The sequence below is a fragment of the Oreochromis niloticus genome, linkage group LG2, assembly GCF_001858045.2.
Source record: "Oreochromis niloticus isolate F11D_XX linkage group LG2, O_niloticus_UMD_NMBU, whole genome shotgun sequence".
Taxonomy (NCBI): Eukaryota; Metazoa; Chordata; class Actinopteri; order Cichliformes; family Cichlidae; genus Oreochromis; species Oreochromis niloticus.
In genome coordinates this window covers 28,325,699-28,341,503 of record NC_031966.2, presented here as the reverse complement: position 1 = coordinate 28,341,503, position 15,805 = coordinate 28,325,699, and the positions used below count along the sequence as shown (strand labels likewise).

Genomic DNA, 15,805 nt, shown 5'->3' with positions numbered 1-15,805 from the left:
AAAAACTTCTGTGCTGCTATATCTCCATGGTGTGGCTAGCGTGTGTTGCTAACTTTTTTCTAACTATTGCCAGACTCCATGATCCGCCATTGCTGTAAAAAAGAAAAAGGCCCATTGAACCTTTTTCTCGTTTGTGGTGCGGACTCTTCCATTCAGTGGCTCTGGTGATGTCTGCCTTTTGCAACAGGGGACGCTGCAGCACCCGCAGCACCCCTGCTGCCTACGGTCTTGGCTGTGAGTGTCTTTGGGCAAAATATTGAACTCCAAAATGCCCGAAAGCATTTATCAGTGTGTATGTTTGATAGATAAGCATGCTTCATATGTTGTGTAAAGCACTATATGAATGTCTGTGAATGGGTAAATGTGGCATGAAGATATTAATAATACTATAAACATGTCAAACCATTTACGAGATGGGAAAAGACTTTGCCATTCCAACTTCCAAATTCCCAATTCAGTTTTAGTTCAGTTAAGTGGAGGCTCAAAGGTGTCTGCAGGCTTAAAAAACCATGAAAACGGTCATTAACATATTAAAACGTATTTAAACAAACAAGAAACCCAAATACATACACAAATAGGCCCACACAGACAAGGAGCAGTCTACAGCATTCACAGTCTGTAGGCAAGGGACAAGATTTTTGGTACCAGAAGCTTTCTCTGGTTTTAAAGTACTTGTCATTTCTACATATAGCTGTAATCGTCACATGTGCACGCAGCAACCGACAGATGGAACAGGAATATGAATCGGCCATCCGGTGTCCACCGTCCGGACATCCTGATACATCGGAAGCCCCAAAATACTGGTTGTTGCTCCCAGAGTCAGCTAGCTGATGGGTTAACAGATTGCCTTGATAAAAGGGAGGTTGTGACCCACTTGTTGTTCATAGCTAAATAATTGCTACAAAGCCACAGGTGATGTCATAACGGTTCAAATAGAAAATTAACTGAGTACTTTCATCATGTTGCACTCGGTGATGTATAAACTGACATAGTTGTGTGTTAACAATGAAAAAAGAGAAAAATCAGCCTTTCTCTTGTTGTATGAATGGTTCCATTGACCCACCACAAGAAAATAATGGTTATTCTTGGTTATTCAGCCCTTATTGTAGCACCTTTTCAAAATCAATAGACTTGTGGTATGAAAAAGAGGAGTTATACAAATGGCCATGAAGGGATTTTTCAGAACCATACCTCCATGGTCATTTCAGTGTCCCTGCTGTGCAAATGAAATGTTTCAGTGGGCTCTATTTTCTTTGCACTCTTTTAAAAAAATCTCTCCCACACTTTGAATAATTACTGTGCAGAGGAGGTTTCACCTATTGATTTTCCTCCTGTCTCTCATGTTCACCCAGGCCTGAGTTTCATGTTGCAGTCCATCACAAGGACAGCATTTTAGTGACGCTTTGATGGCTGAATACTTGAACTGTGAGTCTCTGAGTGTACAGAGCCACCCATGGAGGGTGAAGAGCTTATACAACTGCACGAGTGAGTGCTGCGTTACTGCCGTTGTTAATCGACATTAAAAAGAAAAACAATTGTGAGGAGTCGTGCACAATCTGTCGAGTCAGCTGGGTGTCATTCTACAAGAGAGGTTGATGATCAAATGAGAGAGTCCAGAATAATCAGGGGTTTTCAATTCACAGCTGCAAATGTGTTGACTTCACAAATTGTCATGACACGCTAATGCAAAAGTAATTGCATGGAATCCAACAGCCATACGAGGCAGTGACGACATTTATTGTAAGTTATGTTGTGAGGCGCAGGAGGAAAATTCTTCCTTTGTGGCATCCGTGGCCCGATACCTCTAAAGGCAGAGACCGGCTCCTCGGACACAGTGGCTGTAACACAGTTATATTACAGCACTCCAAAGTGCCTTTGTTGCTTAGAAACAAACATAATTTGGAGCCCTCGTAATTCTAACTAGAGTCGCCATCGCTATTACTTTCAAACTGCTGCTCTGGCTCGGGCAGCTGTGCGGGTTTAGGGTTGTGACTTGTCCATGTAGCATATTATTGGTCACTCACAGTACTTGCTGTGCATTGGAGGTCACTTGAGGTTCATGGGAAAGGGTCTATTGGCAAAGCCTGAGGAAATTGCCAGCTTCCCTCCCTTTAGGCACTCAGCACCATAATTGCTGACCCAGTACTCCCTACTTTGCCCTTGTTTTCTCCAGCATCTTAAGCTGCCGCGGTGATTTAGTTCGCCGGGAGATCTGACACGACAGCAGCAGAGACTTGTTTATGGCCCGAGTCTGCACGAATCAGGTAACAAGCACAGCAATGGAGCTCCTTAACGTTTGGCTTCTAAAGAGGCACAGCGTGATTTTTATGAGCATGCAAGCCATCACAGCAGGGCTGGATTGTGCTAATCTTTGGCACTAATGTTGGCATTCTTTTTTTTTGTACAGCTAGTTGTAAAAAGAACATTTTAGATTCATCCACATAAAAAAAATCATCAGTGCCAGAAACAGGGGCAAAGCATTTACCAGAATGTACTTGCTTCCCTTCTCAGTGGAGGAAGCAATATCTCAGTTATAAAAATGATGACAAGCCAAAAAAAAAAAAAAAAAGAGGCACTGCCACAAAGGAAGAGTTGAGCTGTCCGGTGTGCCTGTGTGGCAGGTACAGGAAGGTTTAGTCAGGGTCAGTGGTTTTAAACATAGGAAGCTGGCCCAGATGGCTTGCCGTGGCATCCTTATGTTTGCAGCCCTCCTCTGGCAGGATGTTGGAAAGGCTTTTTCTCCCCCAGCAGTGGAGAGGACAGGGATGCGGTGGATGTCATCCACCTATGTTGTAACAATGAAATCAAAGCCGGGCTGCCAGTCAGCCCGTCGCCTGGATTTGGCCCGGCCTTGTGTCCAGATGACAGAGGAAGCTGGGAGAGAGAGCGAGAGAGGGAAAGCGTGTCAGAGCCCGTGGCTGACTGACTTCACATCCAAAGAGCAGGTCTGCTCCGTGGCCTGCTTGGCCTCCCGTCCTTTGGCAGATATATGGTGCTATTTCAGAGCCCTCCAGCCTTGGACCTCAGCCAGTAACACAGTAACAGTGTAGCTGCATCCTCAAGCTGCTATTAATTTGAACCCTCGCCACCAAAAAAAGTTGAAACATTTTGTACATTCTTTTCATTCATGTGTGTTTCACTTTCTCTCTTTTTTTTTATAACTGTAATTGAATCTAAACTGAATTTCCATGGGAGCTTTGCTCATGCACATTTTATATAACCACACAGCGACTCCGCACACGCCTTACCATAATCATTATATCTCTGAAAGCCTTTATTTTTAAATTCCCTCGAGTCCCTCCTGTGCGCTAAAACTAAGACTCTGACAAGTTATTTGTTTGCAAATGGTTCCTCTTTTCCTGTTCCTGTCATGTGACTGATCAGAGACAAAACTACAGAGGGGAGAGGAAAACGCTGACGGCAAAATCATCTTCAGTGTCCATGAAAACGGGAAGCGGGAGACGTGTGAATATGATAAAGAAAACAGGAAATTTGCTCGCAGTGAAAAACACCGCTCTGCTTTTCACACGAGCGCCCCGTGACGCTCCCGAGGAGAGAGCGAAAGAGAGGAGGGCTCGTCTTCACGCTCGCCTTTAATGCCCACGAATCCCGCCTGCCTTGCATCCGCCTGCTTCTCAGAGAAGCTTTACATTTTTAACTGGCTCAAAGTGCCCTATGGCACTGAAGCTTTCTCTGTGTGTGTGATTTATCTAGTCAGCAGGTGTCCTTCACAGGCTATAGGAAGTCCACATTCAGTATTGCGTAAATGTGACAAAAACTCCCAATGTGAGCCATGCAGAGAGGTCAGCAAACAAAATGTGAGTGCGCATATCAAGAGGCTTTTAAATGGGTTAAAAATCCAGTGTGTATGAATCACCGTAGTCCCACTAACTTCAGCAGTTCTGCAGTTCATCTTGCAAACGTAGTACATTTGAATGTGATGTTGCCCCTGGAACTCCGATTATGTGGAAATTCTTCTTGTTTACTGCACGAGAAAGAGAAACCACACTGATGTACTGCTTCTGTTCAGCTCCCAGCCATCATTCAGGGAAACACAAATGGGAACAAGAGATTTGAGACACACATTTGTTTGATTTATGGATTTCTGCTGTGCACACAGGTTTCCTCTTAATAAAAGGGAGTTTTTTCCCCCGTTGTTGCTATAATCAAAGGAAGCCGTGCAGTAGGCTTCTCTCTGAAATATTGTGAGAGAGCTTGACCTTATTATGTCAAGTGCCCCCTGAAATGACATCTGTTGTGATTTGGCATAATGCAAATAAGATTACATTGAGTTGAATGATATGGGTGAAAATCAGGCAGGAAATGCGAGGGCAGGGAACAATTGGACCTGGCTGGCTCTAGCATGCTGTGCATTCAAGCAATGCATATGATTTTGCTGTTCTAATGTAAACCAAGTCTAATAAGCTTTGCTGTGCATCTGCAAGCGTCCCAAATAAATTAAATTAAACTTTTTCTTTGTATACAAAGGAATAGCTGGAAATTGCTGCAAAACACTGGCATTCTGAGTCTTTAGAATTAATAAAATGCTGTTTACAGATTTTATTTGACAGGAAACCAGTTGCACTTCTTTCCTCCCTGTCAACCAGTTTGGAGGCTGGCACATCAAAGCGAGGCCCGATGGCACTCGTGGAGTAAACAGACACAGTTGTCCTTGAAAGTGTTTGACTTCTGGCACTTGGCTCACATATATACATCTGGGACTTCCATCTTGTAGAAAATCAGAGGGGCCTGCTTTGGGAAGTCATCCAGCCGGTGTAACCATATCCCTTTATATGGTTGATCTCAAACATGGATGGAACTGTTTTTGCTTTTTAAATAATGTTTTATGCCCAGCAGAGGAGATACCATTTCTTCTCCTTTACAAATCTTTTAAACTAATGTTGTTTATTAAGTCTATCTTGTTTGCCTTGCAGAACCAGCTGGACCCGGTGCAGGGTACACACATTACTCCCATTACTAAGAATGGGTTTTCACAAAACAAGAGAAAAATTCTATTTTCTCAAGAGAAACATCAGGTTTCTTTACAAGGACATGTTGAGTGAGCTGCTTCTCTGTTACAAAGCCATGTCAAATGATTCTCAGTGAAGAGTTTAAATCTTCTGCAATTCTTGAAGTCAGAATTTAATTATTTTTGACAAGCCCTGGTGATCAGAGTGTCAGATACCGAGAAGTCGGTGAGCCGAATCACAAGGTTTCTAAAGTCATCGAGTCGCTGTCACTTCAGCTGCTTCAGACATAAAGGAGACTCGGAATTAGCCCGTCTCTATGAGAGCATGTAAACACAACACTTAAGTGCCTGAAGTAATTTATAAATCTAATGTTATGTGTTTATATCATGTGTAATCATTAGATAACAGAATCCAGCGTGAAATTACTGTGATATTTGTTGGTCGAGGCTAATCTCCCGAACCTGCTGCTTATCTCTGCACCACCAGCTGGAATGCATGGGAAAGAGGGAAACCAGGCTCGAAATATTTTTCTGGCTCTCTGTCCGTGTTCACATTTGTAAGGTGCTTGTAAATGAGCCAATCACCTCTCATTTTGCTGTTTCAGGCCAGGGAGTCATTCCGAATAGGGTTTCAACATACAATCATATGCAAAAATGATTTATACCAATGATTTGGCACGATCCATTACATTTTCCAGCAAACCTACTAAAGTGTACATCGCTGTTAACCATTCTCTATATGTCTGTATTTAATTTTGTATGCCTGTGTGGGCGGCTGTGGTTTGGGAGGGAGTGCACATTGTTCACTAATTGGAAGGTCAGCGGTTCAATCTCCAGTTTCTGTAGCAGTTAGAAAAAAAGTGTTAACATGTGTGTTATTGTGTTTTACATTTAAAATATACACACACTGGCCACTTCATCAGTTACGACGTGCTGTGCTGGGGTTGGTCCCGCTTGTTCCCTGAATTCAACAAGGTGCTGGAAACATTCCTCAGAGATTTTTGAAAGCATCACACAGTCGCTGCAGATTTGTCAGCTGCACATCCATGACGTGAATCTTCTGCTCCAACACATCCCAAAGGTGGTCTGTTGGATTGAGATCTGGTGACTGTGGAGGCCATTCGAGTACACTGAACTCACTGTCAAGGCAGGTCGGATCCACGCTTTCATGTTGTTTGTTCCAAATTCTGACCCCGCCATCTGAATGTTGCAGCAAAAATCAGATCAGGCGATGTTTGTCAAATCTTCTACTGTCCAATTTTGGTGAGCTTGTGTGAATAGTAGCCTCAGCTTCTTATTTTTAGTTGACAGGAGTGGGCGCATGGTGTAGTCTTCTAGCCCATCTGCTTTAAGGTACGACGTGCTGTGCATTCAGAGATGCTCTTCTGCATACTTTGGCTGTAATGAGTTCCTGTTGCCACCCTATCAGCTTGAAGCAGTCTGGTCATTCTCCTTTGACCTCTGATATCAACAAGGAATTTTTGCACAGAAAACTGCGCTCTGGATATTTTCTTTTTTCAGACTCTGTAAACCCTCAAGATGGTTGCTGGGAAAATCCCAGTAGATCAGTAGTTTCTTAAATACTCAGACCAGCCCCACATCTCACTTAAATGACCTTTCTTCTCCATTCTGATGCTCAGTTTGAAGTTAATCAGGTCGTCTAGATCATGTCTGCCTGCATAAATGTATTTAGTTGCTGCCAACTGATTGGATAATTTGATAATTGCATTAACGAGCAGCTGAACATGTGTACAAGTAGTTGGACTTCATGAAGTTCCAGGTGTTCATCAGCTAATATGACTTCATGTTAAATTTGGAAATGAGTTAGCTGATCTGTAACCCGAACATTGGCCTGACCTTTTTTCGTCAGTTACACTGACATTATCAAGCAAAGCAGTGTGCCCTGTATTAGTTGCTGTATTACAATGCAGTGACACAGGACATAAAAGAGTGTGTGTCTCACACAAATGAAGAAAAATCAGTGGCTGCGTTTAATGTCAGCAAAATGCATTATACATAAGCCTCGACTTAAAAAAAGTGAAATGCAAACTCATTTAAACTGTCGCTCAGGCGCTAAAACCAGTTAAATAAAAGCAAATTAAAGACAAACTAGACATAACTGAGACACTCATTTTTCTTTTGGAAGCTTGAAACCTTGTGTACTGAAGGATAACATAGTCACCTTAAACCAGAGTTCACAACTGCAGCTCAGATTACTCACTGTCCACCCACCGACTGTCCTCCAGCTGAAGCTCTTGTTCAGGAACATAGCCCTTGCAATACACGGTGACCATTAACCTTCCTGTTCTTCAAAGTTTAAAGCATACCCAGAAAAATGAGCTGGCTGAGTGATTGTCATTGCAGTCCGCCATGAAAAGCAGCATGTAAGCTCAAAGCAGGAAAATGTGTTTATAATCATGACAAGACACGGTATCAGCCCCAAACCTCCAGGATCTGATGTGTTCGGTTTACTTTGGCATTCGCCTCGTGTGTTTTTAATTGTATTTGACAGAGTGCAAACAAACACTAATGGGATTATATATATGTGCTGAAACGCTTTATGCAGCTGATGGAGTGACAGGTCTCCATATCTGGGGTTTCGTGGTTTGCAAAGGGAGTGTATACATTTTGCAGCACATCCATATGGAAGATATTGACATCTGGCACAAAAATCTGCCATCGCTGTGAAACACGGGGTGAAAGAAACAGCAGCCTCTGCACTAACATGGATGAGAGTCACCTACAGTATATACTCCCTTCCACCACTCATCAATCAGCAGAGAGGTCGGCGTTGCTTCGACCTGCAGTCATGCGTAACCCAGCACAAAATAAGTTCCGACTCCTTCAGCAGATGCGAGAAAGCCACTTAGGATGACGAGTGATACACAAGAACACCAAATTATCGAGTTGGTGCACGTTATTTTCAGACTGCCGCTTCAGATAGAGCGCAGAGGTGCTGAGCTCAGCGTACATCGGCGTATATGACATTAATTCTGTCAGCTTGAATGATCTGTGATTTCTGGGAGCTTTTAGCTCGACTCCGTGTGGGTGTGATGCTGCTTTTCCCTTTCCTGTGACACACACACACACACACACATTACGCTGTAGCTTTTCAAAAAAAAATCCACAGCTGAGGTGTTCACTGTAATGGTAAATGTTTGTGTTGTAGCCTCCCCTCCTTCCACAAACTACCCCTCCAACAGCTTGGCATTTTATCTCTCAGGCATGCCAGTCATTAATGACATTTCAAAAGTGATGTACAATCTGCGTGTGGCTCGCCAGTGTGTGATCTCCCAACAGATTTTTCTCAGGGAAGCATCCATCACCGAGACTCATCTACAAAGGGGATTTAGGACCCAGTTCATCACTCAGTCTGCACGTCTAACAGCTGTCACCATATGTCAGCCTGTGCGCAGGATTCTTACACTTATATCCTTTGTCAGTCAACTGTATCTTAGAGTCAGAGATCAATATCGTTTTAGTCCAACAGTATTGTACAGATTGCTGTAATGAAGATGGTTCAAGTTTGTGGGGAATAATTAAAAAACAAATGGCAGAAATGAATAAAGTCAGATGTGTGGGTGGCAGAGTGTGCGCTGTTCACCGCCATCTCTTTCATATTATTTCTGTGGCGGGTCTGCTTAGTGAAGTCATTTGTCATTTGTACTTTCTTTTATTGTTTTTGATGCAAAACCTCTTTAACAATAGCTCTTTAAAAAGTTTATGCACCTAAGTGAAGATTAAAAAAACAAACACTAGTGGTGCTTACAGGGATGTAAACAGTAGTCTTCATTGTCCAAGTGTGACATTTTGTGCACCAGGTCATCCACACTGATCCCTTTTTGGACATCACACTACCTCTACCTTTACGTTTTGGAACGGTCACTACTCACAGAGGCATGAGATGTTCAGAAAAATGCATGTCTATAAAGAATTATTTTCTAAGTGGTGGTAACAATTTTTGGTATCAGAAATGAGCATTTTTCATGCCGCTCTGATTAGCACCAGTTCACAACAACAGTCAGCTTAAGGTGGTTTATATTCTAAGATAAGACCCAACGATATTAGATAGAAACCCCAACAATCATATGACCCCCTATGAGTAAGAGCTTAGAGACAGTGGGAAGGAAAACCTCCCTTCAAACAGGAAGAAAACTCCTGCAGAAACAGGCTAGTTTAGGGGCGCAGTTGGGAGTGAGGGGAAAGCTCTGACTCTCATTCTACTTTTATAAACTCTAGGAATCACAAGTAAGTCTGACGTCTGAGAGAAAAATGCTCTGTTAAAATAAGAAGGTACTGTGAGTTCCTTATGAATAAAATATGGCCTAATTATTCAAAATTATGTATTTGAAAGATAAAAGAGATACAAAGTGCTGAAAGGCACAGTTAGCAATTTTCGCTAATTCCAGCTTTGCTGGAGCTATCTGCCGTCCTTAAAGAATGAGCAAAGAATCCTCGAGATAATCTTTTTCTCCTGGTGCTTGTGGGAAGGAAATCCACGCATCTTAAAATAGAAATTTGGACTTGTCCTGACAGGAATTTCCTTTCTCACTTTCCCCTTGTCTGTAGCTCTTTGGGGGGCCTGATGTTGGCCTCTGTGCATCCAATTTTCACAGCCCGCTGTTTGGCTTTGCAGCATCTCAAGGTTTTTGATGGGACTGAATCTGGTGGCACGTTCACATGACAGCAGAGACAATACGTTGGGGGAGTCTCTGCTATTCCTCCGAGGCAGAGTAAAGATCTCGGAAAAAAGGAAGGAAGGAAGATCCTGCTGGGCACCAAACTGGGAATGATTTATGGACTGCCACCGACTCCCACTGCAGCCTTCAGCATGTTTGTTTGTGTTGAGAATGCCAATATTAACTCTGAATAATTCACTAATGTCAGTTTTAACATCTGTGAGAAGATATCGGTGACAGTTTTACTGTTAACAGTTGTTATGTCCTACAGCAATAAATCAGGATAAGTTAAAGGTCATTATTTTAGCTTTTTCTCTCTTTTTCTAGTGGAATAATAACATAATACAACTTTCAAATTTATAGGGGAGATGTTTCTTTGCTTTCTTGGCAAAACTACTGATAACTGCTGCCAGCTGAGCTAGCCGTTTATCTAAAGTTAGCATAAAGACTGGAACCGGTGGGAAACAGCTAGCTTGGCTCTGAGTAATCCACCACCTACACGTAAAAAGCAACTCACTGCAAATATAAGAAAACATAACCCAAAATAGAAACACTGCAAATAACACAGGCTATAATAAAAACCTGGACACATCTGGGGCATTGTTTTATTGTAATTTTTGCCTATTTTTACCGTGCTTTGTGACTCAGGAAGTTACTGCATACTTCTGCCTGTTAGTCAGGCCTCAGATGTTTCAGCTGTTATTGCAGATTTCTTCCGTTAGTCCGCTTTGTTTCTGAGCTTTGTTGTATTTTATGTATTTGCAGCTCGCTAGGCTGCCACAGTTTTCGCCTTTGTGATAAGCTCAGCTAACCACCTGTTGGTTGCAGCTGTATGTAGATGTGAGACTGGCGTCGATTTTCTTATCTAAGTCACAGCAAGAAAGCAAATCAGCATATTTTTCAAAATCGCACATCGTTCCTTTAAGAAATTATCATTTGACGTTTTCAAATCTTTGCAGTTTTGAAAGGAAGCTGGGCTTACATTGTAAACACAAAAATTTACATATGAATAAATCGGCTCTGTGATGCTCCCTGGGCGGCGGGACCTGTAGGAGGAACGAGGCTGGTGTTTAAGATTTCTCAGCTGTACAGATCTCTGAGTTTTGATTGGCAGCAGGTCATGACTGGCTGTTGTGAAACCATTGTTGGCACTTCAGCTGCTGTACCTAGACCTAGAAGATGTGTGAGTCAGTCATATAAAATGTGCATATGCAGCTCCGTTGTGCAAATGTTTTGACCCCAGATAGATTTGTGTGCTTATAAAAGAAAGTATATTCATCCAATATATGAAAGGTATTTGTAAAGCTTTTCAGCTGCTTGTATAACTCTATTTGTGCATTTGTCCTGCTGAATTTGTAGCTTTGTTCACATCTAAAAAAAAAAAAGATCAGTCTCTAATTTTTATGACTTTTTCATTTTAATGGAAAAAGACAGAATATCAACTAAAAAATTCAGAAAAAAAATACATACATGAAAATTGTAAATTGATTTGCATGTTATTGAGTGAAATATACACTTTACCACCTACAACCCAGCCAAAACGCTGGCTCCCACAGATTGGCTGTGTGCCCATGTGACACGCAGATTAAAACCAGTCAATGAATCAATCAATTACAAATACTCCTGATCGCAACTCATCATGTGTATAAAGCACGACTGTCCACAGAATCCATTTCTTCCATTCCAACCTCTCCACCAACAAGGACGAGAACAAAGAGCTGTCAAAAGATGTCAGGGACAAACTGTAGACCTGCACAAGGCTGGAATGAGCTACAAGACCATCAGCAATAAGCTTGGTGAGAAGGTGACAGTGCCTCATGGCGTGAAGATGATCATGAGAAAGGTGGTGGTCAGTCCAAAACTATAAGGGAGGAACTAATTAATGATCTGAGGGCAGTTGGGACCACAGTGGCCAAGGACACTATTGGTAACATAATATGCCGTAATTGACTGAAATTTTGCAGGTCTCCCTACTCAAGTCTTGGGTGAGAGAAGTGGCCCAAAATCCCTCCTGAGGTGTGTTCACACCTGGTGACCACAAGAAGCATATTACCACTGTGCTTGCCAACAGAAGTTTCTTCACTAAGTACCACTTCATGTTTTGCTTAAAGATCAAATACCAATTTCACTCAATGCCTTGCAAATCACTTTCTAACTGTTTTTCTGGATTTTTGGATGATATTCTGTCTCTCTTCATTAAAATGAAACTACCATAAAAATTGGAGGTAGTTCATTTCTTTGGAAGTGAGGAAACTTACAAATCCAATAGGGGATAATATAAGATTCTCGCTGTTCAACAGTCCTGGGTCTTCAGTGTTCTATCTTTGGTTTCATAATGGGACAAAATATCTTCAGTTGGTGAAAGATCTGGCCTTCAGGCAGATCAGTTCAGAACCTGGACTCTTCTACTACAAAGCCAAGTTGTTGTAATAGCTGCAATATGCAGTTAAGTATTGTTTCATGCAAGGTCTTTCCTAAAAAACACACGATGAATGGGAGCACATGTTGCTCTAAAATGTGTGTTGCCTTTCAGAATTGATGGTCCCTTTCCAGATGTGTAAGATACATTGGCAATAATGTCCTCAGTCCATTTTAAATGAGCTTAACCCCTTAGAAAGTGTTTCAGGATTGTGTTTGCATATGGCTTTTCTTTGGATGATGGAGCTTTTACCTGCTTTTATGGATGGCACTGTCAACTGTTTTCACAGATAGTGGTTTCTGGAAGTGTTCCTCAGGCTATGCAGTTATTTCCAAGACAGAGTCATGTTTGTTTTCAAGGCAGTGGCAACTGAGGGTCTAAAGATCTTAGCTTTCAATAGTGATTTTCAGCCTCGTCTCTTGTGCAGAGGAAATTTTTGAGAATTGAAAATCATTGCTTTGTTTTTATTTACATTTTACATATGGAGTGTAGGGGTTTATATATTGTAGTCTATTGTTTATGATGCTTATCCATGCATATTTTCTCAGTTTGTTTTGATGTTTGTGCATTGCTTTGTAACAAAGTGCCTTGAAGCACACTATGTATTTATTTATTCAGTCTGATGTGGGAAAATGGTCATGATTTGTTTTGTAAATGCTCAGAAAGCCTCTCCACTACCGCACAGCCACTCAGTCCCTGCTATAGCACAGTGTGTGTTTTCATCTCTAATGATATCCAGGTGGGGCGTAAGTCATGGTGGCACTTTTATATATGATCGACTGTAGGTGCAGAGTCTGACTAAGCGCTAATAGCACCCTGAGGGGACTCTACTATGGTAATGACATTCTAGGCCAGCTATATTAACCAAGCACCGATGAGTGAAGTGAATGCATTTGTAATAAATCAAGGGCAAATGGTTTGTGTGGCTGTTTCAGAGGCGGAGGTAAAGAGATCAAACCAGCATTGCCTCATGAGCGAGCCATGATTTCTCTATCTGGGTGTTTTTCAGCATCAGGGACCGGTTCCTTTAGCCGCAGATTGCCTTACAGCTTGTAAATGTAATAACCACTGTGTCAGATTTCAGATTCCCGATCTGTTGCAGAGATTTGACAGCTTACCAGCAGCTCTGTGAAAAACACTAGGTCTTGACTGACCTGTGTAACATGATTCTAATGCAGTTGGCTTGTTCATTCCTGCAGGTCTGGTGATAGGCTATTCTATGACTCCACCCGTCCTCGACAGCCCCAAAGACGAACTAGTGATTGCAGCCCACACAACACTCACTCTTACATGCAGGTATGTGCGTCTGCTCTTCTCGTTTTGGACTGACTACATGCACTTGTGCATGACTAACTGTGTTTTTTCAGGAAATTACAAAAAATCATCATTGATAGATTAAAAAAAATGTGTAACTTGGAATCAACAAATGAGAGAAATACATTTTGACTCTGCTACAGTTCATTTTTCAGATAAAGTTTTAAACAGTTTTATTGCATCTTTCGTGAACAAAGGATCTGGACACTCATGCATTGCTAATAGTTTTCATAGCATTTTATACATCTTACATTTGTGATGCAAACTGTGTCAGTTTAAATAAGAAAAGTCTGCACTTGTTTTACTCTGCTTTTTCTAAACCATACAAACAATGGGCCGTGTCTTATAAGAAACAGAGATTTTTTTTTTTGTTCTAAAGCAAAGCCAGCCCCGATTTAAACTGAGCCCATGTCATATATGAATCCACTCCTGATAGTGATCCTATATCCCTATAAAATCTCAGCTGTGCTGTCTGCTGCCCTAAGCAGTCCCTTCTTTAACCATTTTGTTTTTGTGGTGAACGAAAAGAAAGAAGAAAAAATGCTGTCTTTGCTAAAGCTGATATTATTTTTGGTCTTTTCCAGAGTATTTATCAGATAAATGTTTTCATCTTAAAAAAAAAAACTCCAGTGATCACACCACCAAGAATCTCCCATAAGGGAAAATCTGTTTAATTTGAGCAATTTCTAGAATTATTCACTGCGGCTGTAAAATAACCCACTAAATACTTAAATTATCATCTATCATGTTTGTGTCATTTCCAGTCATCACATTTTGGCACCGTGTGCAAATTTCTGACATTGCTGTTTAGTTGAGCAAGGTGATGAAAGCATAGCTATCGGTTTTCAGGCAGCCATTATGGTTGCAACTGTAATGCCTCTGGGTTAACATAACTGAATTTATGTGACAAAGCTCAAAGCAAACAAGGATGTGCAGATGCTCTGGAAAATTTATAGCACTACAAATGCAAAATGCACACTCACAGTCACACAAACACTGTCGTTTTTTTACTTAACATGTAACAACAATATCTTTATTTAGCACAGAGTATTTTTACTGATAAGCAGAAAGAAAGTTTTATGCAATCGAACAATTAACATCACTAATAAACAATCTAAGAACAGGTAGATGTCAGCTAATGCATATCTCCATATTGTCTGCTTGGTTGAAGAGAGACTTTATGACATTGGATACTTTGGTAAAGTGGAATCATGTAAAAAAAGAAAAAACTATAGGACCTAGGAGTGTACCTTGTGGTACACCACAAGTAATGTGAGAATCTGAGTGTTAATTCCAATAATACAACTTTTCACTTTAAGTACTAAGATTAAATCGGTTCCGTGTCCTTTGACTTTTCACATCTCTTCAGGGGATCTAATACTCTGGCCTGGGCCTGGCCTGATCAGACTCTGGTTGGACGAGACCTAACCCAGCGTCACTCCCAGCTGCAGACCACCTCAGCCCCCGGGCAGAGGGTGGCCTTAATCAGCGAGTGTCCGGGGAAGTCGGAGTTGCCCTACTGCAAAACGCTTATCCTGAATGGGGCACAGGCCAAAGACACGGGGTACTACCGCTGCTCATATAAGGATGCCAAGGCCATCATTGACGGCACCACTGCCATCAGCATTTATGTCTTTGTCATGGGTGAGTCACACAATCCTGCAAATGCGCTAATTCTGACACTTGAAAATTAAATTAAAACATTTAAATGACTGGATTACCTCACAGGCTCAGTATAAAATAATTACCGGTATAAAGGAGTGTTTTAATCTTTTTCTCATTTTGTTGAAAGGTAATTGCCAGAGTGTGGTGCACAACAACAAATAACATATGTGAAATTAGTTTTGACAAAACATCTGTTTATATGTCCTTTTCCGTTGAGTCTAGATGTTTGTGGGTTCATTTTACTCCTGAACTTGTTTTTGTAAAAGAGCAAATTTCATCCCCTTGCTTGATCTGGTCTGCAGCTCTTTGGCTTGGCTGTGTGGAACCTTTAGTCCTTATTTCTGTTTTCTTTGGTAGCCATCCCGTTGAAGCAGATCTCCTGTTTTGAATATTACTTTGATATCAAAGCAGACGCTCTGTTATTAGAAGGGGAAGTTGTTGAGTTTGCCTCGGTCACACCCTGGAAGTTGGCAGGATTCGGATATTAGCGATGCAAAGCTTTTGATAAAGACAGGAATGGGAAGCTAATTAAAGCATTAATGCGCTATTTGTTTTTCGAAATATTGAAATGAATAACATATCAAAGAACACCAATGAAATGTGTTTCACTATCAATATTTTTTGTCATATACAAGTTTCAGACTAGCTCATAATTTGAACTTTAGAACTCAGGACTTGTCCCTAAGGGTTGTCTCTTTACTTTTCCTTGCTCCGTGTGCTGAGGGAGAGGAGGCACATGGAGAGACAGATGATTGTCAT

The 15,805-nt window shown here is 41.4% G+C and overlaps 2 protein-coding genes across 3 annotated transcripts in view; one reads left to right on the top strand and one right to left on the bottom strand.

Moving 5' to 3' along the window:
• The window catches only part of flt4 (fms related receptor tyrosine kinase 4), a 49,376-nt gene that overhangs the window by 5,074 nt on the left and 28,497 nt on the right, over window positions 1-15,805 (top strand). For both annotated transcript variants that reach the window (XM_019345099.2, XM_005467923.4), the window contains exons 2-3: window positions 13,267-13,363; window positions 14,751-15,025. In XM_019345099.2, coding sequence (XP_019200644.1) covers window positions 13,267-13,363; window positions 14,751-15,025 — 372 coding nt within the window. The remainder of the gene's footprint in view (window positions 1-13,266; window positions 13,364-14,750; window positions 15,026-15,805) is intronic.
• Window positions 1-15,805, bottom strand: part of npy7r (neuropeptide Y receptor Y7) — a 52,463-nt gene that overhangs the window by 24,153 nt on the left and 12,505 nt on the right. The gene's annotated exons all lie outside the window — the stretch shown is intronic.